This window comes from Misgurnus anguillicaudatus, chromosome 3 (assembly GCF_027580225.2).
Source record: "Misgurnus anguillicaudatus chromosome 3, ASM2758022v2, whole genome shotgun sequence".
Lineage (NCBI taxonomy): Eukaryota > Metazoa > Chordata > Actinopteri > Cypriniformes > Cobitidae > Misgurnus > Misgurnus anguillicaudatus.
Window position 1 is genome coordinate 19,632,811 of NC_073339.2, and position 25,185 is coordinate 19,657,995.

Consider the following 25,185-nt stretch of genomic DNA (forward strand, 5'->3'; position numbering starts at 1 on the left):
TCTCCGCCTTTAAACGATGCCTAATTAATGTTTTAGACATATAAAAGAGCGCTTCTCAATGTTTAAATCCTTTTATATTGCCAAAAACCTGCAGCAATCGGACAAGAAATAGTGCGTACGTCTGCTCAGACACTGACGTGACCTAAGCACTTTTTCACGTCAAAGACGTTTTTTATAAATATGGACTTTGCCGTGGATTTTTGTGTACGCACACTTTACGATCAAATCTGTGCATACGCACGCTTTATAAATGAGGCCCCTGATGTACGCTTATAAGTGCCGTACAGTAAGATTTGTAGTGACAGCACTTAATCTGAAAGACTTTCATTTAGCCATCTCTGTGCAATATAATATACGCAAAATATAAATTCCTAATCATACATACTACCTATAAAACCATGTTTATACCCAGAGAAGCAAAAATGTAGATATACAGTACGGTGCAACATGAGAAGACGAATACAAAAGCTGCCCTTTCGAAATACCCATGTGTTACAACTATATATCCTTCATAAAATTGTTGTTCATTTTGTTCTGTAAAGGTAATTCTTGGTGTATTTCTGGAAGCTACTGTTACCAGTGAATGCCCTTGCGTGCATGGCCACACTTGCCCAATTAAAAGTATCTCAAACCTGAAGTCATTTGCTGCCATCTGGTGACTGAATTTGGAACTGTTACTATAATAAATATTAAGTGCATTCCATAAAAATGTTATTAGACATGGTCAGTACTGTAGCAACAAATACTGTTTGATCTAAATTAGTAATAGTCTCTTTAAAAACTATCCCGCTATTATTCTGGCTGACCAGCATCACATACAGTAGCTGCAAACTTGGCCAACGTCGTACACCTGCCTGTAATTTTGAGGTTGGCCTGAGGACCTTCATTAGCTTGTTCTAGTTTGATTAGGGTTGAGAATTTAAACACAGCAGGATGGTGGCCCGCAAAACGTATTTAAACTACCATAAGTCAGTGTTTCTCAACCGCAGCCCTTGGCCACCCTCCCAGAATGTTTTAGATGCCTTATATAAAACACCTGATTCCACTCATTTGCTTGTTCGTGTGATAGTTAGGGAGACATTCTAGAAGGAGTTTAATCAGGTGTTTTATATAGGGAAACATCTAAAACGTTCTGGGACCAGTCACTGTTTTATACTCTTTCCCTGGGCTACCTACTTGCTGCCAGCCTGATTCACACACCTGCTTATCATTTTCAAATAAACCCCAAATACCTTGAAGAATTGGTCAAGGTGTTTTTTTTGGACACAGCTGAAGCTGAACTCTCCAAGGAAGATGGCTCTAGGGGAGTAGGAATGAAAGTGTCTAAACTAAAAAAAACTGCGATTTTATTTAGTTAAAGTTGCAGTGTGTAATTTTTAGAAGGATCTCTTGACAGAAATTTAAAATAATTAGGGCTGTGAATCGATTAAAATTTTTAATCTAATTAATTACATACTCTGTGATTAATTAATCTAAATTAATCGCCTACATAATTTTTGCTGTGAAAGTATTAAATATTTCTTTTTAAATAAATCAGTGAATAATCAGCATTAGTGACAATGAAGCTCAAAAACTCTTTTATTATTAGAGTATTTTCATTGTTCAAATAATCGCCATAACAATCAACAAAAATAACCTAAAGTAATATGCTAAGGAAATAAAGTGCTTCAGGAAGATTATTTACCAAAAGTTTAACAGTGCAATATCAATTGCAGGGCTTTTTTGTGCAATTGAACATAAACCTTAAATAAAGAACCCGACAGGTGGATGACATCAGGGTACCGCGAGAGCATTTAGGAAGCAGTCTTCTGTTATGATTTCTCGAACTGCTCTCACGGGATTTGGATGTCATCTGCTTCTTGGTTCTTGTGGCGCCACATAAAGTGTACTCACTAGTTTAACAAACCCGTTTTATCAGCCGCTGGTTAGATCAACGTAGCAGTCAAAAACGGGATGCGAGTAATCACGTACGAGAGAAATCGTTTACCCACAAAATACAGGACACCTATACTGTGCAAAGACACACGTTAATAGACTGTTTGGTTTTCTGATCCCAATCTTCATCATTCCGCTAAGCCAAGTCAATCTCCATTGGTCTTTTACACCTTTATCGATCTCCAAAACTCGGAGCCTTCCTGCATTATAAGTATGTCCATGCTAGCTGAAATAAAGTTTTACCTCATCTTACGCGCTACAGCCAGAAAACCCGGAGTGGATCCGGTGCGTAGTGATTACAGAAAGCTTACAGTGGAGAGAGGAACGTGATTTTGCTCCACTCCAGGCTTTGATCACATCCCACTTAAAAAGCTTAATACACGTCGTATTTATGAAAAGTTAATTTAATAATTTTGCAATTGACGGAAATCCGTGTAACGACGGAGAACTTTAATCCATGTGCTTTGTATGATGTGGTACTTTAGAGTGGACGAACTCTATGATATGCAAATTCTTTGCTGCAGACGTTGCATACTTTATTTTTATCATCACTTCCATCAGGCCGTTTTTTTATAAGTAAATGTTCCAGTCAATGATCCAGTCACCACCAGAGCGTTCTCGTCTACCTCCTTTATTTTACAGTCAAATGGTGGCTAGAATGTATCCAGGTTCAATACGGAATGGATTAATCTGCGTTATTTTTTTTAACGCGTTATTTTTTCTCAGATTAATTAATCGAATTAATGCGTTATTTTCACAGCCCTAAAAATAATATACAAAACTATATTATTAGGTGTGTATAAAGACCTTTCATAATAAACTGTTAGGTGTTTATTACCTTAGAACGTTTTTATCTACATACACGAGGGTCCCCTTACATGGAAGTTAGTGATGCACCGAAATGAAAATTCTTGGCCGAAACCGAAAACAGGAAACCAAGGCCGAAAAACCGAAACACCGAAATAAATTATTATGCCAACTATTAGTACAATTGCATTTAAGGCTATCACTGTGTACTAACTTTACTAGGGATGTGTGACGGATAAAAAAACACACAGTTCGGATCACATTATATGTTTGGAGGCATAAATGGCATAACATGTTTGGAAATAATGATAGCAATGATTAATACCTTTTTTTTACAAGAATATTTTTACAATAATATTTTAAGAAACCAGTCATTTAATGGCTGCTATACTAAATAATATCAGTCATAGTTACTGCTAACTGTTTATGTAAGTTAGTGTCCTAGAGTTAAATATTAGTAAACTAAATATTCATTTCATATCTGAAAATACAGAACAGTATAAGACATACATATGTTGATTTTCAAAGCAATAATGCAATTCTATAGACTTGACAAGAGGTTTTCCTGAGATTTTTCCTCTAATGTTTGAGACCTGACAGGGTGAAGAAGATGTAGTTTGTTTTACCTCCCTTATAAACTCATCATCTCTTCTTTCTGCTTCCCTTTCCCTGCTTTGCACAAAACATTTCTGATGTACATCTACAGAAGCCAATAATGATCTAATGATCAAAATAAGATTATCATTATTATTTAGAAACTTAATTTAGTGTCGTCATGTTTTCATAAGCTAGCTCACTCGCGTGGCGTCACCTTTTGAATGTGGAATGCGGTTGTGCGCGGATAAAAGCAAAGACGCGCGTGGACATGGATACTTGCGTGCACGTGTCAGTGCGGCTGCTTCGTCGCTTTTACAAGCGTACATTGGGTAACTACATTGCATATAGATCCGTTTTTGCCGCGATTGTCTTTGTAAAGAATTGCACTAGTTGCATTGAGATTTACACCGGGGTACAAAAGATTTACACTGGGGCCCCTGCTCGGACTCTCTCTATAGTTTACACATCAAGACATGCTTAATCTTTGCAGACGCGTGCAAACAGCTAGACCGTGAGTGAAACCTGCTTGAGCACGAAGGGGAGGGGTGGGAGACGACTGATCAACATGAGTGAAACCCAAGCGCTAGTGCACAGATGGGAGGGGAGCGGTTGACATTCATTTTCGGTTTACATTTTAGGCTGGAATTTTTATTATTCGGCGACCGAAATTTCGGTGCACCCCTAATGGAAGTCGCCATTTTGTTCCACCATGTTTCTACAGAAGCCCTTAACGGACAAACTTTTTTTACTAAGTTGTATCCGACGATGGCATGTTTGTCCGGTGATTGCTACCGTAGCTTCTCTATGCGTTTCAAAAGCGAGGGGTGAGCAGTGGACCGAGTCGTTGATTGCAATTCACAACATCACCACTAGATGCTGCTAAGATTTACACACTGCACCTTTAATGCAGTTATGTTAAATCCTACTAATGAAGGGCCACAGTATTACATTTATTTTTTTATTGTCAACAACTTTCCAACATACATACCCAAATTGAAATTCACATTTTTAATTTATAAAGACAAGAATTTTACAATAAAATTTTATTATAATCAGACTGATGAATTCTCTCCGTCCACACTAAAACAATTATGGGGAAAACATTGTTTAACTTAACTTGAAAAAAAAAACACTTTATTCTTAGATATGACTCTGACTTCCAAAATATATTAGTTGGGTGCAAATAATTCAGTAAGCAAGAATCTAAGAATTCACTCATTTAAACAATTATCCAGCTTTTATTAAAACGCGTACAGAGCACAACATTTACAAACATGGTTTGGGATGATCTTGAACAGTTCAATAGGTCTTTGCGGTTTCATATGAATCAGGGAAGGGGATAGACTTGTGTCCTGATCCCATGACCAATGGCAAGATTCCGGCATTTGGCACCACATTCCATGAGAGAGACAGAGTGATGTTCTTATTTGCCCTGCATTGTAAAAAAAAATACAAGTAATAAAGTCAAAATCCCATATATCCATCTCTGTACTACTCAGTTCTATGTGTCAAATATTATACAGAGTATGGATGGTGCAAAGGACATTTGTTTTCTGCACCAATTGTAGTACATGAACTGCAGAAACAAAATGGTCAGAGAAGATACAAGACTGTGATCTCAATGGCTCAATGGCAAATCTTGGGTCAACACATGAGGGGCTCAGATGCAAAAGTCACTAAATACCACCTCCTTCAAAAATGAGAGATAGTTCACCCAAAAATAAAAATTCTGTCATTATTAACTTACTCTCATGTTGTCACAAACCTGAATAAATTTCTTTGTTCTGATGAACACGAAGAAAGACACTCTGAGAAATGTCTGCAACCAAACCGTCCGCGGACCCCATTCACCCCCACAGCATCATTTTTTACTACTATGGAAGCGAATGGGGTCCACGAACGGCCTGGCCACAATAACCTCCCAAAACATCTTCCTTCGTGTTCATCAGAACAATCAGAACAGAATCATCAGAACAAAGAAATGTATGCAATCTCATTCTCAGCCTCCTTCTTATTACGAGATGCTAGACTGTAAAAAATTGCGCTACACATTAGGGCTGTGCTGATTAATCGTGCAAATGTGCGTTTTCTCAATGAATGAATTTGAATGAATTACGGTGAAATGCCACCACATCCAAAAGCCAGAGGGCGCTCTCGTGTAGAAACACCATTTGTGCCACAGAAGAAGTAGCATACCAAACACTATTCCAGGAAATGTCTTAAGGAATATCGCTGTTCTTCAGATTGTTTCAGGTATTTTCATGATAATAAAAATATTTTGAAATATTGTGTTTGGCGAGTGTTGCTTTGTTAAATGCACGTTATAAACGACTCAAACTCAGTGATTTTAGATTGATAAGGACTTCCTACTGATCACAGAGCCGTAGTACACGCACAAGCTGTGCATGAAACACAGAATCGAAGCCTTGCGAAGCCTCATATCTCATATTTAAACATCAATTGTGAAGAGATACCAGAGAGCCATACGAGCATTAACATTACATCTTGACTGAGGTAAGAGGATGACACGACACAGCTAAACGCTAAAATGATAGCAAAAGACTTAAAGGGGACATATTATGAGATTTTTTTTAAGATGAAAACTAAGTCTAAAATAGGTCTGAGCAAAAGTGTGCCGTTTTGGGTGTGTCATTTAAAATGCAAATGAGCGGATGAAGTGCAACCACTGATGACAATGATGGTGGTTTGTTGCAATTGAAACTCAATTGTGCTGTGAAATATTTTATCTCTCTCTTTCTCTCCCTACTGAATGGTTGTGCTGTGGTTGGATAGTGCAGATAAAGGGGGCGGTATTACCTTATTCTGACATCACAATAAGGGCCAAATTACAATGACCTATTTTTCACATGCTTGCAGAAAATGGTTTACCAAAACTAACTTATTGGGTTGATCTTTTTAATATTTTCTAGGTTGATAGAAGCACTGGGGACACAATTATAGCACTTAAACATGGAAAAAGTCTGATTTTCATAATATGTCCCCTTTAAAGCTGCTTAATGTTATGAAGCTTGAGCTTTGACTGGACGTGTTTAAAAGTGCGTCGTTTATGATGCACATCCACAAAGGGAGTTAAACTTTTTTTTTTAGATAACTTAGTTGAAAACTTAGTTGAAGTCTTGCATTTAATGCAGATAGATGCACGTTGTACATTTATGTTGTATAAAGGCTTAATATTATGCAGAGTGCGTCATGTAGAAAGAGCTTCGGTTTGTGTTTATTAACCCTTTAGTTTCACTTCATCACGCAGCTTTTCCTGTAAGAGGTTTCTGTTAAAAACATTTAATTCATTAAAAATCTAGTATGTGTTCATTGTTCTGTCATAGTTTCTTCAAACTAAGTTTAATTGAGTGTTTTTAATAAAATATTTTCACTTTCACCATGACCTGTACGCCCCGCCCCCAGTTAATCGAGTACTCGTTCTTCAGACCTATGCATTAATCGAAATGAAAAAAATGACATAAATGCACATCCCTACTACCATTACCAATGAAAGGCTTCGCAACATTTAGGCCCAATTCCATTTCTACCCCTTATCCCTACATTTTCCCCTACTCCTCCGTTTAACACGTTCACGTAAAGGGCTAGGGATGTCCAAATTAGAGGTCTTCCCGGGTCCAAAGAAATATACCCGACCTGAAATGACCCGAATCACTTTATACCCAAACCCAACGTGCATAAATAATTATTTTTTAAAAAGAAAGACCTGACCCGAGACACACCAGAGAAAATTAGAACCGAGTCTGACCCTGAATCAGTGGCAGTTTTATTAACCCGACTGGACCCGAATATAAACGGACCTCGGGTTTTCGGATCTAAGGTGACCCGTGAAGACCTCTAGTCCAAATTCTCTTTTAGTTGGAGGGGTAGGGGAAGGGTCAAATAGCCCTTTAGACGAAGATTTTTCAGGATCCCACTTCAAACAAAGGGGTAAAAAAATTTCCAACATGGCTGCTCTTGCAAGTATAATTCAAGTCTTTTTTCACATTAATTTCACATTATGATACATTCAATCTTGATATTTTACGCTCATGTTGTAAAAAAAGTAAATTGCTAAAGTTTGCTAACTTATTATACTTGAATAGTACAGCTACATGTGAACAAATGTAACCTCCGGAGTGCGATAGCATCTCTGTTCCCCCATCTGATTGCGTCCTGGTTCTCCCAGTCTGCAGCGATTGTGAATATTTTTTAACCCTTCCCCTTTTCACTGTTTCAGGAGGCAAGGGGAAGTGTTGAGGGGTAGGCGTAGGGGTATAAAATAGAATTGGGCCTTATTATTGCATTCTTCACACCGATTTCATCTATTTCAAACATCAGACATTTGGCAAAATAATTTGTGAACTGTTACGGTGTAATAATCTGAATGAAGGTGCTAACCTTAGACCGTTCCCGTCATCAAAAAAGAAATATTTGGATTTAATATCCCTCAGGTTTAGTTTGGTATTGTCACCTCTCAATAAAATTCTGTCCCATAGCACCACCTGGTTCAGTGCCTAACAGAAAACAAAGCACAAAACACAAACAGATGACACATAAAAATTTACAATACAACAAATGTCTGATTCAAACACAAAGATTTTAATAAAAACAGCTGAAATACTGCATTTAGCATGTAGACTGAATGATCAATACTTACATTGCTTTTGGTTGTATATTCAGCAGACAGGTAAAGAAAAAGCTCCTTGACATTCCAGTCAAATATTGGTTGAAGATGTAATAAAGAGATTAAGGAAAAATATTACAATTGTGGTTAAAATGAATGTTTTTGTTTGTTTAGTACAGCCGTGATCAGTTCTGTAAAAAGGATATCAGCAGTAACATCAAATGTTACAAAGCCCAAGTCACTCCTCTCTCGTGGTCCTGTGAAGTCATCCACATTTTTACTAGGATGAAAGAGAAAGCACAATAATTAATTTACCTTATCATTACCATTTAAACATCTTTAAACATGCACACTGAGGGGCTTCAATATGACTTTTATTATGTAAATTAAGACAAAACAAGTATTCGATTTGTTTAAATAATTAAAAATTAAAATATATATTAGCGTGTGGTTATTTTAATATCAAATATACATTATTTATAAATGCCAAGCTGTAGAATATTCTATTGGGTAGAAAATGCTACAAGTCACCTGCAAACATGTGCGACAAACAATCATGAAAAGCAATGCATATAAAAATCAAATATTTCCCGCGCATACACGTCATAAAAATAAAACCACATAATATTTCGCGCTTTTGCATAGTTGACGTGCTGCACTGTTATTGGACATCAGCTCAGCATCTACAAGTCCCATATGTTCCAAAAAATTTTACTTCTTCAAATGACCTGGGATGCCGTACTCTTACCCAGAAATCTTTATTGTGATCTTATCATTGATTTTAGTCCACAGTGCAGTTTACTTACATCATTACTTTGGATACGTGTATATCCACCGGAACACTTCTGTCTTTGAACGCTGTAGTAATGAAGCATCCGAATGTGAGAGCTGCCATTACACTAAGAGAAAAGGCGAAGAGCGAGTTCGCCCTCGATAAAACTGTATTCATGATTCTGCCCGGTTACGATCGAAGTACATAAAATGTATTGCAATAGAAAAATATAAGAAACGCTACCAAAGAGGTTTGCTAAGCAGGAAGTGAGGCACTGCGAACTGATGAATCGGAAGGAAGACCTTCTTCCTGTTTCTTATGGAAAGGGGTTAAACTGCCACCCAGTGGTCGGGAAGTGATATTGCATAAACATTCAACCAGCATCAATACAAGATGAGTAATTGTCCTTTTTAAAAATAAATCGCTTTATTTTTTTATAATTTTATCTAGATTAAAAATATGATACACCCTCTGGTGGGATAACAACTACTGCTTTAGAAAACAAAATGTAAGGTTGAATGTTAGGATGCTGTACTTTATGTAACAGTGATAAAATACACACAAATAAAAATACAATCTAAACAAAGCTTTCATAAGATATAATGAGACAAATATCACAACACCCCTCCACAATGACAATATTGTTGTTGTTGTTGTTGTACTGCATGTAACAGCCATAATACACTATAGTCAACATTTGAAGTGGATCAAAACTTTTCATTAAAGTTGTTTAAAAATGTTGAACAATACACTTTGACTAACTTTTTTGATCCACTTCAAATGTTGACTAGTATAGAATCCACACAAGTAATAATAAAATAAGAAACAAAGCTGTCATAAGGTATCATGGGACAAACATCCCAACACTCCCCTCCAAAATGCCAAAACTCTTTGCTATGCCTCAGTCGAGTGGCCCATTTTCCACTTGCTTAAAGTACAACTGCCATCATGCCTACTCTGAGTCCAGCTGCCTTTGGGAATAAATGGGCCGGCCTGGCATATGATCCCCATCAACACATCTCCAGATCCCATTCCAAAACATTCAGAGTTACTGAGCAGCAGCAATGACCGAGATTCTGGAGGAGCGGCCTTTCGGCTCGCACTATACCAATGTCTATCTCTCAATTTTTGTCCTCTTTTGCTTTAAACTCTTCGTCAAGATCAGTTTGAACATACTGACCCACTTCTATGCGGTTAAAGGAAACCGTAAGGAGGCGGCACGGATTGCAGCAGAGTTCTATGATTTTGGCCAAGGACACCGTAAGTAGTCTGTATCTGTGGGATATGACTATATATTGGGTGAGTTTTGCAATATTATGGTAATCATTTCTAGGTTAAATGTTTGTAAACTACACTTGTTGTTGTGAGGTAACAGAGGACAGTTTTGTTGCATGGCCCAGTTTGTAACACAAACAAAACTGGGTCATTAAGTATTCTTATCTTACACTGAGTTAAGGAAGATTTTCCTCATAGCTGTATGTTTTTTAATGGAAGATTATATTTGAATATAATGCAAGGTTTGCATGTTAGATAAACAGACTGCTTTAAAAAAGTATAATTAAAAATGTTTGGTGCAAACACACTGCATAGCACATATTATACTCCATATATTACATCATAATATTACATTTACAAATCTTATTATGATTTTATTAATTCCATGTAAACTAAATATATATATATATTTTTTTTTTTTGTAAACTAAATATTTGACATACCTGAAAATATGTATAATATACAAAAAAAAAAATGCAATTTTTGGTTGTCAAACTAAGCCCAAAATGATGTAAAACAGTAAGCAACCTTGTGTTAAAATAGTACATTTAAAAACACTATATATATATCTATTTTGGTTAGATCTTTGATGAACCCTGAATTTATTACCATCCACTTGCTTCGGAAAAACAGTAACAAGGTTCTAATTTTAACCCGTGTTATAAATAGTCGGTGCTGATTTTATTGGAGCGCTAGCGGAAATGCGGATACTATGGCCAAGGATTGGCTCATGAATATTATTTACGTTCTGTGACGTGCACACAGCCAGCCAACAGATTTGCGAAAAACTGTACGGCAGTCTGTTCACAAATGAACAGGTGTTTAAATTCATGCGGCGCTGTACAGACCAATCGGCGTATGACGTAAAAGTATCGCGTGAGCTATGCTAAGCTAGGCAGTCGAATCTCTCTCGCGGTATTTTGATGTCATACACCATTGCTCTGCGCTGCACGAAGTCCTAACAATTGCTTCTATGGCGAATACATGAATATTCATAAGCAAAGACTTCGCCATAGTTGAAATAACAATGTTGCGGTGCCGTCGGCTCATGATATCAACAACAACAACCAGTCGAGCAGCCAATCAGGGAGAGGCACTGGCTCCCTGTGCAAAGAGGACATACAGTAGGCTACTGTAGCTTATGCAAACATGCCCGAAGTTCCCAGTAGAGACCCCGAGTACTCAGATAATACTCCAAAGAAAAGAAAGCGAGAGGACATCGACTATTTTCCTTCTCAAAAGAAATTCCGCTGGGGTATCTTGACTAGTCAAGGTGAGTTAGCAACTCGTATTGATTATTTTGTCTTTATACTGCGCCCTGTTGTCACCTTACAGTAATGCATTTTGCTTATGGGTTGGACCTCATGGTTGAAAAGACATATGCATACAAATTCAGTATTTATATGATTTACTATATTCAATAAAATTTCGTTTAACATAATAAATATTTTGTAATATATATAATAAATGTTTTTATTAAATTATTCATAAATAAAATATATACATAAAGCACTACTATGGAGTGCGCTATATACTGTCAGAGTGAAGTGGATATAAGTTAAATGACATTTATGTGCACCCAGACCTGCCAATATCATTGTCAGTGGAACTGATTTGAGTATAACATACAGTAGTGTACAGTCACATAAGTATGATCTGTGCTTTAGATAAACCCCAGTTAAGTTTAGTAATCAGCCTGGAAACATTTGAACACACTTAGCAAAGCAAAACAGGTGGATTTTACTAGATTTTGTTCTGTTTTCAGGAAACAGCATGCATAGTCTTTTTGCTCTATGTGTAAGTTAGTCATTTTCTGAAAAGCTTGAGGGAGTCAGTTACAGTATTTCAATGCACTGCAGACGACTCTATAGCATCCATAGTCTCTATAGATCCCAGCTGTAGTTTACAGAACAGGACCTAAATATTCATGAGCACACTTGCTGTTGAACTATTAACAACACTTGGCAGCCAATGGACATTAGGGCCCATAAAGAACAGAAAACATGATCAGAGAAAACACAGTTTATACTATTTACTAATTCATTTTTTAAATGACACAAATCTGGGATCACATTGAAAATTGTGATTGTGATAAAATTATAACCTTGATATCTTTAATACTGACTGAGAACTGAGGTCATGTCAAAGATTGAAATGAAAGTGAAATCAATTATTGAAATCAAACTTTGATCTTCCTTATCTCATAATTGGAGTATGAGACTTTAGTCTGGATTTCACAGACAGGGTCACACATATGTAAATTTTCTAGGTTTGAATTTAAACAAATAGTTGGGTTTATTATTCATACACTACCCAACTATGGGTTGAAACAACCCAGAAATTTTTAAAGTTCATCTGTAGAGAGTTTGAATCATTCAAAAATCATGCTGGATTGTCATGAATCATCTAGGAAAGCTCAGGCTCCTTTTAAACACAAACACATTCTCACTGATTTAATGTTTCAGTGCAACATTTCACATACATTGATATGTTAAACGCATATTTATTTATTAAAGGACAAGTTTTCAGATTGTTAAAATGGAGCGTTTTTGGCTGAAATTTGGACGTGTGATGCTGGCCCGAGAGTTTTCGGTTTCTGTTGTATCACTCACTACCTCTACAATGGCTGCATAGGTGCACTGGAACAATCCTTCCTAAAATGCATTAAACTTTCGTTTACCAAGACGTGAAACTCACTGAGTGGTCAGGGGTGTTCACTGATATGCTCACAGAAAAATCGCTGCCAAAGATGCTTTCCAACAGCTGTTTTAGCATTCGTTGTAAACTTGTGGACCTATTTTTCCAAACGCCTCACACCCGTACATTCTTCCGCTGAGAGCTTGAATAATAGACACTCCAGCCCAGTTGGTGGCGATAATCAACTTTTACCAATTGCAAAAATACAAACAACTCCATTTTCATTCCCGGCGGCGGAGTAATACCGTACCTCACAGCACATCTAATACAAGTCAATGGAGTTGGACAAAAAGTGCAATAAAACCTGTTGGAAAGCATCTTTAGCAGCGATTTTTGTGTGATTTTATCAGTGAACACCCCTGACCACTCGGTGAGTTTCACGTCTTTGTAAACAAAAGTTTAGTGCATTTTAGGAAGGATTATTCCAGTGCACCTATGCAGCCATTGTAGAGGTGGGAGGTGATACAACAAACACCCGAAAATTCTCGCGCCAGCATCATATGTCCAAATTTCAGTCAAAACTGTTCTATTTCATCATAAACAATCTCAAACAAATTAGCGTCGCACACCTGAAGTCAATGGATAGGCGCGTAGGATAAGACGACAAAAAGTCTCGTAACATACACAAAAAGCAATTCTTTTTGTGTATCATAAACAATCTGAAAACAGGGCTTTAATTGTAAAATATCGAACTTGTCTTTTAAATAAATAAAAATATTTAGTAGTAAATTAGAAAAAGTAGAAGTATTTTCAATAGTGGTCTCCGATGGTATGTCTACAGTACATGTAGTCTAGTAACATGAAGCATTATAGTGACTTGAGCTCTGTGACCTAAAGCTCAACATGTCAGGAATCTCAGTGCTTCCTCCTCGCTCAGCTAGGCTAAATCGAGAAAGCGTCTGCTTTTATGCACTCCAGTAGTTCCCAAGATGACAGACGTCCTCTTATTTACAGGCTATGGCGTATAGGTATCAGTGGCTAGATAGGCCTTGGGGCGACGGAGACATGGGTACGTATAGAAAGGAAACTCCTGCTCTAAGGCCTCGTTCTGTGTGAGTAATGACAGCTGTCATGTGATATCATGGCTAGACCCATGCTGTATATGGGTGTTTCTGTAGCTCAATCGGTAGAGTAATTGGAACACAGATTGTTTGTTTGAATCCCAGGGAACATACACTACACACGGATGATAAATGTTTACCTTTGAATGTTCTGTAAAATGCTTTGGATTAGGTGTCTGCAAAATTCATAGGTGTGAAATGTCAAATATGGGTCTTCTTTAGGCACTTTGAATAGATGCATACAGTAGCTGCGTTAGGAACTACTAGCATTTTGTATTAAAAGAAACCCTTGTCAGGACCCCAATGTGGGATTAAACATGCCAATATTGATTCTGTTCCTTGAGTACATCTATTTGAGGCACAGTTATAGAGAATGGCAGTAGATGTGTGTTGATAGATGTGTTTTTGCCACTGTTGTTAGTTTGTGTTGATTTCTTTATAACGATTTTGCCATTGCTAGTAGGTGATGGCACAATTTAAAATAGCATAATGAAATCCGGCATGCCTGCAGCGGTGTATGATTAAATATATATTTACTGCTTGACTAAGCTGAAAAATGCTTTTGAAATACAATTAATGTAGTCTTACACACTGTACTATATTTTTTCAATGAACCTGTTGTGGCCTGATGTGGTCTAAACTGTTTTGTATGAGGTGCAGGGGTATGGGTCAATCTGCATCAGTAGTAGATTTGGAGTAGTAGATTTGGAGGATGCTGTTTTATTTCATTAAATATCAGGCAATTCTGCATTATATGAACAATTCTGTAAACACAGGACAGTTGGCACCACTATGCAGAAATGAATGCTGTGGAATTGATGCTGTTGTTGTTAGGATAAATTTGGTAAAGGACGATGGAGATTAGGGATATATATCAAAAACCGAGTGAGCTATGATGACACCTATTGAGTCGGAGGCTTCGATGGCTGCGACGCACGTTACTGCAAAGTCACCAGCATGCGCTAGTGGTAAACAAATACTGGTACGCAGGTCGTAGCAGCAAGCACACTGAACGTTGATCATGCTGAATTTCTGACACTGTCAGAAAACTATCGTAGGCATATCTTTAGACGCAAGACCCGGAAACTGGCCGTCTTTGAACGTCACTGTAAGACAGGACCAGCAATGAAGAGCCACGATGACAGGAAGTGCCACGATTGTTTTACGATGTTAATCTTTCGTCTGGGTCACCCAAAAATCGTGCAGTGTATCCCGGGCTTAAAGGTACCAATAGAATAAAAAACTGTATTTACCTACGCATAGGTGAATAATAAGAGCTTTATACATTGTAATGATGACATATCCTAAACCTCAAACGCGTTTGTTTCCTTATTTTTATGTAAACCTCGTGCTCGCATAAGACTGCTGGAAAGAAGGCCAATCTTAACATAACACCAACTGTGATATCACAGTCGAGATGTAAACATTAAATTACACATTAAATTAATCACGAAGTTGTTGAAATGCTAAAAACAAAGTTGTGACTGCTGAGTTAGTGCTACATGCTAATTAATGCTATATGCTAACGTTTAGGCTGTTCTACTACTTTATAGTTACGTTTTGCAGGTCCATTTTGAAAAAAAACAGCGAATCGGTGTGTTGATTTTTGAAATGTGTTTTCAAACAAACTGAGCGTAGTTAACTCCTCCCCTCCCCCTCCCTTCCGTGCTTTCATGAACGCACCCAAATTGGGTACTTTTTACAAGTACTTGCGCATGTGCGGCACCCGTGACAAAACTACGGAATGCGCAATCATGTTTTAAACGCTCATTTGCATGACGCGTTTATCGTTTTATGTTAACATGCACTCAGTTGATTGTACCGATGGGTCTACGAAGCCCGGGTGAAGTTAACACATCTCACTCAGAACCGCGAGAAGACGCGCTGGCGCGGACTTAAAATTAAACATTGCAGAGATGAGAGAGAGAGAGAGCGGGAGAACTTTTAGCCTACATTATGATTCTTTGGTTCATAACTTCCTATTCTGAAAGTTTCATCAATTTTGCATAATGACATGTGCAGCAACTGCATAGAGTTAAGTCTATTTAGTATTTTTCATTAATGTAGTTATTTTAGAAAAATGTGAATAATAGAGGGTTTTCACCGACGTCACGTTATAGGCGGTAACCCGGATGCGCGGCCATTGTGGAGGCACTCGGTGTAAAGAACTGAACGGAGTACAATGGATTATTGTGCGCTTTGGATACTTTCAGTGAATATAGACATGTCTAAAGAACAGAAAACGCGTCCAAGATGCAAAGGGATATAGGGAAGGACTTGGACCACAAGAAAAGGAACGATGTTTCGAGAAATTACAATTTAAAGACGGTGCAGATCCTTACGAGTTAGCTCCCTCTTCTAGGATCCGTGATTCTTCCTTCAGTTGCATATCCCGATCGCGATATATTCAACTATCTGGTTTTCATGAGCCCATATGTTCATGTCAGCTTTATTTATATAGAAAATTTTAAATAGTCATTGTCCTACCAAAGTGCTTTAAAGTAAAATAAACACAGTAAAACAATAAAAGCAATAATTGTTTTACCATTTACTAATAAAAATATTATTTTCATTACAATAGAAAATTTGTTGTGAGCAATTAAGCCCACTGGCATTAAGGCATTGCAGGGCAAATTTTAGTTGTGTTTAAGTATATTTTGTGCATACACTAAAAGTATTTCTTTTAAAAGCACATATTAAATACTCTTTAAATAAAGCACAACAAGTAGAAGCATTCTTGTTTTATTCTTTATATACTTCATTCATATTTCTAATACTAAGTTACTACTATTTTTCTTGTGCTTTGCCAACCACAACACGGCAATAATTAACCATTTTCCTTGACGACGTTCGGGATTTACATCAGTGCCTGTGCTCTGTTGTGATGCGGAGTGCCTCCAATATGGCGACTTCCGCTCTGATGACGCGTCGTGAAAACCCTCTATTGCATTGCAGGCTGATTTAAGGTGTGCCCTAAATTTTTAGCTGGCACTTAGTCAGGGGCTACAGTGCTCCTAATAAAAAAGTTAGGCTGGAGCCCTGAATGACTAGAGCAGGGGTGTCAAACTCATTTTAGGTTGAGGGACGGATGGTATGTAACGGCACAATGAGAGGGCCGGATAATTTTTTTAAACCTTAAAATGAACTACACAAACTAATTAATTCGCAAGAAAAGTAGTGAAACACACAGCTCTGTAAAAACTACATTTCATAAGTCACACTCATAATGTAAATACTAGACACACAAATTTACATCTGTACAAAACCCACTGGCCATAGGTTGAAAAGCCTTAATTTTACTTCCTTTGCATGAAACCTTAACAAAATTATACCTTAATGCCAAAATTATTTATAAACCATTCACTTTTCTTTGGAATATATTTGTAATGAGAACAGTCATTTAAAATATGAAAATGCTAGATGGGGCAGTGGCCCAAACCAAAAAGGGCACTAAGGGGGTGGTTCTATTATTATGGTTTTAATAAAGTATTATAAATATGATGTGTTATATATTACTAGCATCAACTTAGACAAGTGATTATAATGGGAAATAACACAAATTAAAGTGCGACAATCTGCTAAATATTCAATATGATTTACCTGCTGGCTTGATGGAGCTTTGAATCCATGTTTGTAATGTTGAACTGCCTTTAGCAGCCTCCCTTTCCGTTCTCTGTCTATATTTTCTGAAGGCATTTGTGTTTTTGTATATTTTGTCTACAAACTGTGCCCCAACAACAGCAAATTTAGTGTTTATATTAACTTAGATCTGATAGGGAACATTAAATAGACTAGACAAGCATTGTAACCTTTTGTTATTTTTTGTTGTTGTTTGCTTGCTAAGTTGTTAGCACTTTTAGATTACCCACAGCAAATCATTACCGGAAGAAATACATAAACAAACTTCCAAGTTACTAATTCTTAACAACTGATATAATGTAATGAATCTACCTGTTAATGCAACGAACTTCGAAAACTGTCGTCTTCGCTCTCCAGGCAGAGAGTGGACACAGAGATGCTGCGGAGCGGGCGTGAAAACACGAAGTGGATTACCGGAATCCGTGGATCTTTAGCGGAGCGGTAACAATAAAACAGCAAGATTTTTGGGCACCGTGTTTAGTCAATGTTCCGCGTTTTGTTGCTTTCCGCAAGTCTCTCATATTAAAAACGAACTAGACATCTGCCTGAAAGAGTTTTTAAAATATGTATTTAATATTTAATAATACTGTATAAATCATCACGCGGGCCGGACTGGACACCTCTGCGGTCCCCCTGGACTAGAATAACTGGAATACATTTTGGTAAACAGCTAAAATAACACAACATGTGCATCTGTCCCAATATTTATGGACCTGACTGTATATATATTATATTGAACTCTACACTGAAAAAAAATGATTAATTGAATTTAATCAACCTTTTCAAGGCAAGTGGTTGCAATCAATCCACCCAAGCTACACTCAAACAAAAAAGATTAGTAACGTAAAATAAAATACAAAACTTTTGTTTAAATGTAGCTTAAATAAATTGATTGCAAGTTACTTACCTTAAAAAATTGATTAAATTCAATGAATCATTTTTTTCAGTGTAGTCATTAAGGGCTCCAGCCTAACTGAATGTTCAGCCCTGAGCTATCGAATGATTTGTACTCACACACAGAGCTTCCTTTCTTTCCTGTTACATATAATATAATGTATATTTTTTTGGGAGGGGGCACTTGAAATTAGGTCACCCTGGGGCACTTCACTGTGTTAATCCGGGCCTGCCATTGCCCATTAATGAAGTTCTAATAAAAATTGCATTATATTCATCATTATAGCACCAGCAGATGACAATCTATTTTAATGGCTCGACTGTCGAAATAGTCAACCATTTTCTGTGTTATAAAAAGCTGATCTCTAACAACAATGGTTTGCACTCACAAGCTCTCATCTCAACAGCTGTCAATAGGCAGTGTTAAACCACCTGCACACTCATCACCCTCACTTTAAAATGTGCTGGAAAATATTACGCCAGATTGTGGTTGAGTGGATATATTTAAGGCTCCTGAATCACACTTGTCAGATTGACAAAACTGATGTGGTTAATGTAATATTTGATAATTCAACATCTGTTTTTCAGATTTAGAAGGGTAACTCCATGTGTGCTCATGTCTCACAGGTTCATGGGCAGATCGATCTCCGCTGCATGAAGCTGCGTGTCAGGGTCGACTGTTGGCACTTAAGACCCTTCTTTCACAGGGTTACACACACAATACTTTCACCGATTTAAATGTTTGCTAACATTCTGTTTTTAAAAGTATTTAGTAATAATGCTCTAATAAGTCTGATCACATAAATTACATGTTTTGTGGTTTTATCTATTTGTAAGTCACTTTGGTATTTTTCCTCATTACCAGGGTTACAATCCAAATATCATCACTATTGATCATGTGACTCCACTGCATGAAGCCTGTCTCGGAGATCATGTAGCGTGTGCCAGGGCTCTCATAGAGGCAGGTGCCAATGTGAGTTATTAACCACACAAATGTTATTTTTAAAATTATTGAACTATTATTTTGAATATATTCATAGTTTATCATTACTCACTAAAGATCTGAAAACAAGAAGTTTTGCAACCACTTTCTACCTGTCTTGTAGGACTAATCTGTCATGCTATTGGGTTAAATGTTTCCTTTCATACAGTATATGCAAAACACAAGACCAAACCCACCATCTTAGTTTTGGGACTGCAAAATTGAACTATAATTTAGAGAAATTATGCCCACACTCGAATGTACTGGGGTTGCCACTAACCCTAATGTATCTCAGTTTTGTTTTACAAACAGCTATGGAGTTTGGCAGTGGTCAATTTCTTTAGGTTGGGTCAATTCCTCTAACCTTAGATAAGACATTTTTTACACGATACTAGTATCTGTCCAAAAAGGCTTGAGTGGTGGAGAAAAACTAAATTTAGTTTAAACAATTACTTTTACACCTTGTATGTGCTGAAATGCATTTGGCCTTATTTTATTAGTTACTGTATACTATAAAGGGGACATTTTTTTAAAATGTAAAATAAATCTTTGGTGTCTCCAGAGTATATGTGTAAAGTTTTAGCTCAAAATACCATATAGATTATTTATTATAGCATGTTAAAATTGCCACTTTGTAGGTGTGAGCAAAAAAGTGCCATTTTGGGTGTGTCCTTTAAAATGCAAATGAGCTGATCTCTGCACTAAATGACAGTGTCGTGGTTGGATAGTGCAGATTAAGAGGCTGTATTATCCCCTTCTGGCATCACGGGGGGAGACAAATTTCAATGACCTATTTTATCACATGCTTGCAGAGAATGGTTTACCAAAACTAAGTTACTAGGTTGACCCAATTATAGCACTTAAACATGGATAAAGTTTTTAATTTTAAAGATATTAATGATATGTCCCCTTTAACAATATTAGAAATGTATAAAAGTTAGGCTAGTAGTTTATGGTGTCATAACCTTATTTAATAACATGACATGAGTCAAAAACAATGAAAACAATAATTAGGCCTACTTTACTTAACTTACTTTACCTATTTTTTTATTTTATTTGTACTTTTTGTTGTACAGCTATTGAAATTTTTGGAAGGGCAAGTAAAAATTTGAACTACTTGCCTATCCAGACACACAGAAAACCCTTTGCTTTGATTTGTGTCCCACAAATATTTAATATAAGAATAGGATCTGAGTAATCCACACATGATAATTCACTGAAAATAATAAATAAAGAATTACAGTACTACAGTGGGGCCGAACTTTGCCTATAGGCCCCCACAAGCTGGCCCTCTCTCCATGTAAAATAATTATTAAATATTGTCTTGAGATTTACTATAAAAGGCTATAATTTTTTAAAGTAGCTTTCTCATTTGTGATGCTCATTGGTTCACTTGATAGTTGTATCCTTCTGTGCAGATCATTCTGTTGACATGTTTTTACGTTTGGTAGGTGAATGCCACCACCATCGATGGTGTGACCCCGCTGTTCAACGCCTGCTCGGCAGGAAGTGTCACTTGCACAGAAGTGCTGTTGGAACACGAAGCAAAACCACAGTCAGAAGTGTGCCAACCTTCACCCATTCATGAGGCCTCTAGCAAAGGTGAATGATTTTGCCATGAAATAAGTTGTGTGGATTATTGTGGATATATGATTAAAAATGATTTAGTGTATGTATAGCAGAAATGTATTAAAGGAATATTCCATTTTCTTAAAAGAAAAATCCAGATAATTAATCTTAATTTACTCACCACCATGTCATGCAGGGTGTTGATGTCTTTCTTTGTTCAGTCGAGAAGAAATGTGTTTTTTGGGGAAGGCATTCCAGGATTTTTCTCATTTTGATGGACTTTAATGGACACCAACAATTGGTACTTAACACTTGGCGGTTTTTTTCAACGGAGTTTCAAGGGACTATAAACGATCCCAAACGAGGCATAAGGGTCTTATCTAGCAAAACGATTTTCATTTTTGACAAGAAAAACGTGACGTAGGGAGGTTGCGTGTTACATAAATAAAACGCACATTTGTAAACAATAAACTGACACAAAGACATTAATTAGTATCAGTTCACATACAACAACGTAGGAACGGTCCTCTTTCAACACACTCGTAAACACTGGGGCGGAGTTTCGCGTTCGTCTTCTGTGACCTCTTGACGTCATGACGTATTGCGTGAGGTCACGCTGGCGCATCACGACCGGACCTAGACGAGAAGTTGTAGTTTAAAAGTGTATATTTGTTATTTTTCTTGTCAAAAATGACAATCGTTTCGCTAGATAAGACCCTTATGCCTCATTTGGGATCGTTTATAGTCCTTTGAAACTCCGTTGAAAAAACTGTTACGTGTTGAGTTAAGTGTTAATTGTTGGTGTCTTTTAAGTCCATTAAAATGAGAAAAATCCTGCAATGTTTTCCTCAAAAAACATAATTTCTTCTCGACTGAACAAAGAAAGACATCAACATTTTGGATGACATTGTGGTGAGTAAATTATCTGGATTTTTCTTTTAAGAAAATTGAATATTCCTTTAACATATCAAGGATATCTTTATTCTCAATCTAAGTGTTTTTTTTTGTCTCAGGCAGGGCAGCATGCGTGGAGTCTCTTATCGCATGGGGAGCGGATGTAGATTATGACATTCCCCATCTAGGAACACCGCTCTACATTGCCTGCATTTCCCAGGAACTCCAATGTACACAGAAACTTCTGGATGGAGGTATGTTTGTAAGTGTACTGTAAACCATTTTTCTTTGGTCAATTTAGTTATATTATCCGTCATATCGTGTTAAAAATACAATACTGGGTGTTATATAAGGTTGAAAGCAATCATATATATGTACACTAGATGTCGCCTTGGCTACGGCAGTTCATTGGACCGAATGCATCAACTAGAGCCGCCATCTTAACACAGGGGAGCCCCGCATCAGCATCATTGTAGGCAATGGTGTTACAGAAATAAAATCACCATAAATTGTCATGAATGCAATTTTATTGGTTTTCTTACGGTTTGTTTTGAGTCCAGAAAAAAATGAAGTTTTGATATTATGAAAATCTACTTTTTCTAACTATAATGCATAGTGATAGTAGGTCTAACATCCATACGCAGCACAAAAGTCCGGCATCATCCATGAATTTGAAGTACAGGCGGAGATAGCAGCTTTACCTAGCTACTTCCTATGACAAGACCCCTGTTCTAAGATGGTGGCGGTTTTGACACATGCTTAAAACCCCAAGGCAGTGTATATATCTATGGAAAGCAATTATATAAAACATTTTTAAGCAATCATAAAGCAACGCATTTAAAATTCTGCAGTTTTGCAAGCACTATGGCCAACCATTTGAGCATCTTTTTTTAGGTGCCAATGTTCAGAAAGGCCGTTTTTTGGACACACCGCTTCATGCAGCAGCACAGAAGGACTGTCCAGAAATCATCAAAGTGCTACTAGAGTTTGGCGCTAACATCAACGCTCGTAACGTAGAGCTACAGAGGCCGGTGGAGACGGCGCCACCTGGCAGCATGGCAGAGGGCATGCTTCTGCTTTATGAAGGTAATGCCTCTTTTAATGCTCTTTTGCATTATATTTTTAAGGACATTTCATATAATTTGATTTAAACCTAAACTCATATGCTTTGACCATTTAATACTGTTCTACAAAACTTCCTCACTTTATATTTACTTACTAAGTTGTTTAAAGGGGCCATTGCATAAGACTTTTTTAAAATGTCAAATAAATCTTTGGTGTCCCCACATATGTGAAGTTTTAGCTTAAAATACCAACTAAATAATGTATTATAGCATGTTAAAATTGCCACTTTGTAGGTGTGTGCAAAAATGTGCCGTTTTGGGTGTGTCCTTTAAAAAGCAAATGAGCTGATGAAATTCAAACACTGATCACAATGATGGTGCGATTAAAACTCAATTGTGCCTTTCTCTGTACTAAATGGCAGTGCTGTGGTTGGATAGTGTAGATTAAGGGGTGGCATTGTTGCAATAAGAGCTCCTTATGACATCATAAGGAGAGCCGAATTATAACAACCTATTTTTCATGTGCTTGTAGAGAATGGTTTACCAAAACTAAGTTACTGGGTTGATCTTTTTCACATTTTCTATGTTGATAGAAGCACTGGGGACCCAATCAAAGCACTTAGACATGGAAAAAGTCAGATTTTCATGCCATGGCCCCTTCAATAAAGTTTTTTCTTTGGTCATGTGATGTCTTTTAAAAAACAGGTGCATAACACCTCTAATGATCTGAATCTCTAACACTGCATTACATTTGAATACATGCCATTAAAGATGTGTTTGTGTGTACTGATGCTCATTCTTTTTCTACCTGGACAGCCACACCGAGGTCTTTGTGTCAGCTTTGTAGGCTGAGTATCCGGAATTACATGGGCCGATCCCGACTGCATCTGATCCCTCACCTCAAACTGCCTAATCTTCTCAAAAGTTTCCTTCAGTATAGATAGACATAATACATACCCTCCACAAAACTCTCTCGCTTTTCTTATATAAGTGCATTAATATATCAATGGTCACCAAACCATGTTTGTGACCACGCACAGAAAACACAACTTGCCTTTTATTTAACTTCTTTTAACATGTTTTTGTTCTTAAAATACTGATATATTTTTGTGCAAGTTATATTTTGCTAAATAATATCTGGAGACAATTACTGTAAGTTAGTTGTAACCTATGCATTAACACTAACTGCATGTATATTATGATACCAATGTATTACATGGAATCGATGTTGTTATGCCTTGATGTGGAATGTAAGCAGTAATTGGTAACACTTTACAATAAGATTCATTAGTTTACATTAGTTAACATGAACTAATAATGAACTGCACTTATACAGCATTTATTAATGTTAATTTCAACAATTACTAATACTTTAGTAAAATCTTGTTAATCGTAGTTAATGCACTGTGAACTAACATGAACAAACAATTAAACGCTTTATTTCTATTAACTAACATTAACAAAGATTAATAAATACTGTAACAAATGTATTGCTCATGATTTGTTCATTATTGTAAAGTGTTACCCAATAAATTTAATCTTTAAAAATTATTAACAGCAGTATGCAAAAACTAAAGATGCTTTTATGGTTTTTACAGTAATCTGTTGAACCATTTACATCATAACACTATGATCAAAGGGAAGTTCACATCCAAGGTTGTCAGCCCAGTCTCCTGAGGATGCGTGTGGGTGGCGCGAGGTGTGAAACTCGTGCAATGCGGCGGGTTCCACTTTGGCGTGCGTGTGATGCGTAGGTCCTTCCCATTTACTTAAACGGGGCATCTTTTTTTGTCGTTTTATTTTTGGTTTCTCAATTTTTTTGCTTTTTTTTACCATTTTCGCTTGGGTTTAGGGTTAGAACAACTTTTTGTTATATAAAAATGACATCCTAACCCAAACCCCAACTCTAACCCCAACTCCAAGCGACCATGGCTTAAATATGGACAAAAACATGGAGAAACCTGTATATTAAATAACCTCATTAAGCAAATCTAAAATCTAACCCTAAACCCAAGCGAAAATGGTTTAAAAACAGAAAAAAATTTAGAAACCAATGAATGGAATGACAAAAAAAGATTTAAGTGAATGGGAAGGACTTGCGTGTCGTATGCGCGCCAGGGTGGAATTTGGCGTATGTATTGCACGAGTTTTGCACTTCGTGCTGTTTGTGCGCATCCTCAGGAGACTGGGTAGCAGGTTGTCCAATACTTTTCAATTTTTTTTCTTTGCTAAAACAAAGCATGATAAGAAACATAAACAACAAATAAATTATTTAAAAATTTTATGGACTTTCTTTGTCATTTCTTTAAAGCAAACTGGTATTGAAAACCCATATTTAGCATAATTATTTGAATAATTTTAATGAAAAAATTATG

The 25,185-nt window shown here is 36.8% G+C and overlaps 2 protein-coding genes across 6 annotated transcripts; one reads left to right on the top strand and one right to left on the bottom strand.

Annotated features, from left to right (window-relative positions):
* Positions 1 to 4,458: 4,458 nt before the first annotated feature.
* Positions 4,459 to 9,039, bottom strand: spcs3 (signal peptidase complex subunit 3). Its single transcript, XM_055205067.2, has 5 exons — positions 8,770 to 9,039; positions 8,168 to 8,243; positions 7,997 to 8,071; positions 7,738 to 7,853; positions 4,459 to 4,771 (listed from the first exon to the last, which is right to left on the bottom strand). The coding sequence occupies exons 1-5, from the start codon at positions 8,910 to 8,912 to the stop codon at positions 4,639 to 4,641; spliced, it is 543 nt and encodes a 180-aa protein (XP_055061042.1). The 5' UTR covers positions 8,913 to 9,039; the 3' UTR covers positions 4,459 to 4,638.
* Positions 9,040 to 9,799: 760 nt separating this feature from the next.
* asb5b (ankyrin repeat and SOCS box containing 5b) lies at positions 9,800 to 25,092 on the top strand. 5 transcript variants are annotated; one of them, XM_073862794.1, is made up of 8 exons: positions 9,800 to 9,995; positions 13,662 to 13,716; positions 18,929 to 19,005; positions 19,164 to 19,274; positions 20,735 to 20,885; positions 21,866 to 22,000; positions 22,641 to 22,832; positions 23,627 to 25,092. In XM_073862794.1, exons 1-8 carry the CDS (start codon positions 9,924 to 9,926, stop codon positions 23,752 to 23,754), a joined length of 921 nt encoding a protein of 306 aa, XP_073718895.1. In that variant the 5' UTR covers positions 9,800 to 9,923; the 3' UTR covers positions 23,755 to 25,092. The 5 variants fall into 5 exon arrangements, 4 of the variants coding, with proteins under 4 accessions (XP_073718895.1, XP_073718890.1, XP_073718897.1 ...); XM_073862797.1 differs by lacking the exon at positions 9,800 to 9,995 and adding an exon at positions 11,143 to 11,283; XR_012367556.1 differs by lacking the exon at positions 13,662 to 13,716 and having other exon boundaries at positions 21,866 to 22,008; positions 23,627 to 23,765.
* Positions 25,093 to 25,185: the final 93 nt, after the last annotated feature.

Excerpts from the sequence above, each read along its gene's own strand:
- spcs3 (XM_055205067.2), bottom strand. The coding sequence starts at position 8,912 with ATGAATACAGTTTTATCGAGGGCGAACTCGCTCTTCGCCTTTTCTCTT. Across the intron at positions 8,072-8,167 it reads CATTTGATGTTACTGCTGAT|CTTCAACCAATATTTGACTG; the intron begins ATCCTTTTTACA and ends TCTTTATTACAT. Across the intron at positions 4,772-7,737 it reads GATGACGGGAACGGTCTAAG|GGCAAATAAGAACATCACTC; the intron begins GTTAGCACCTTC and ends TTTACAATGCAG.
- asb5b (XM_073862789.1), top strand. The coding sequence starts at position 9,800 with ATGACCGAGATTCTGGAGGAGCGGCCTTTCGGCTCGCACTATACCAAT. Across the intron at positions 20,886-21,865 it reads TCATGAGGCCTCTAGCAAAG|GCAGGGCAGCATGCGTGGAG; the intron begins GTGAATGATTTT and ends TTTTTGTCTCAG. Across the intron at positions 22,001-22,640 it reads ACAGAAACTTCTGGATGGAG|GTGCCAATGTTCAGAAAGGC; the intron begins GTATGTTTGTAA and ends ATCTTTTTTTAG.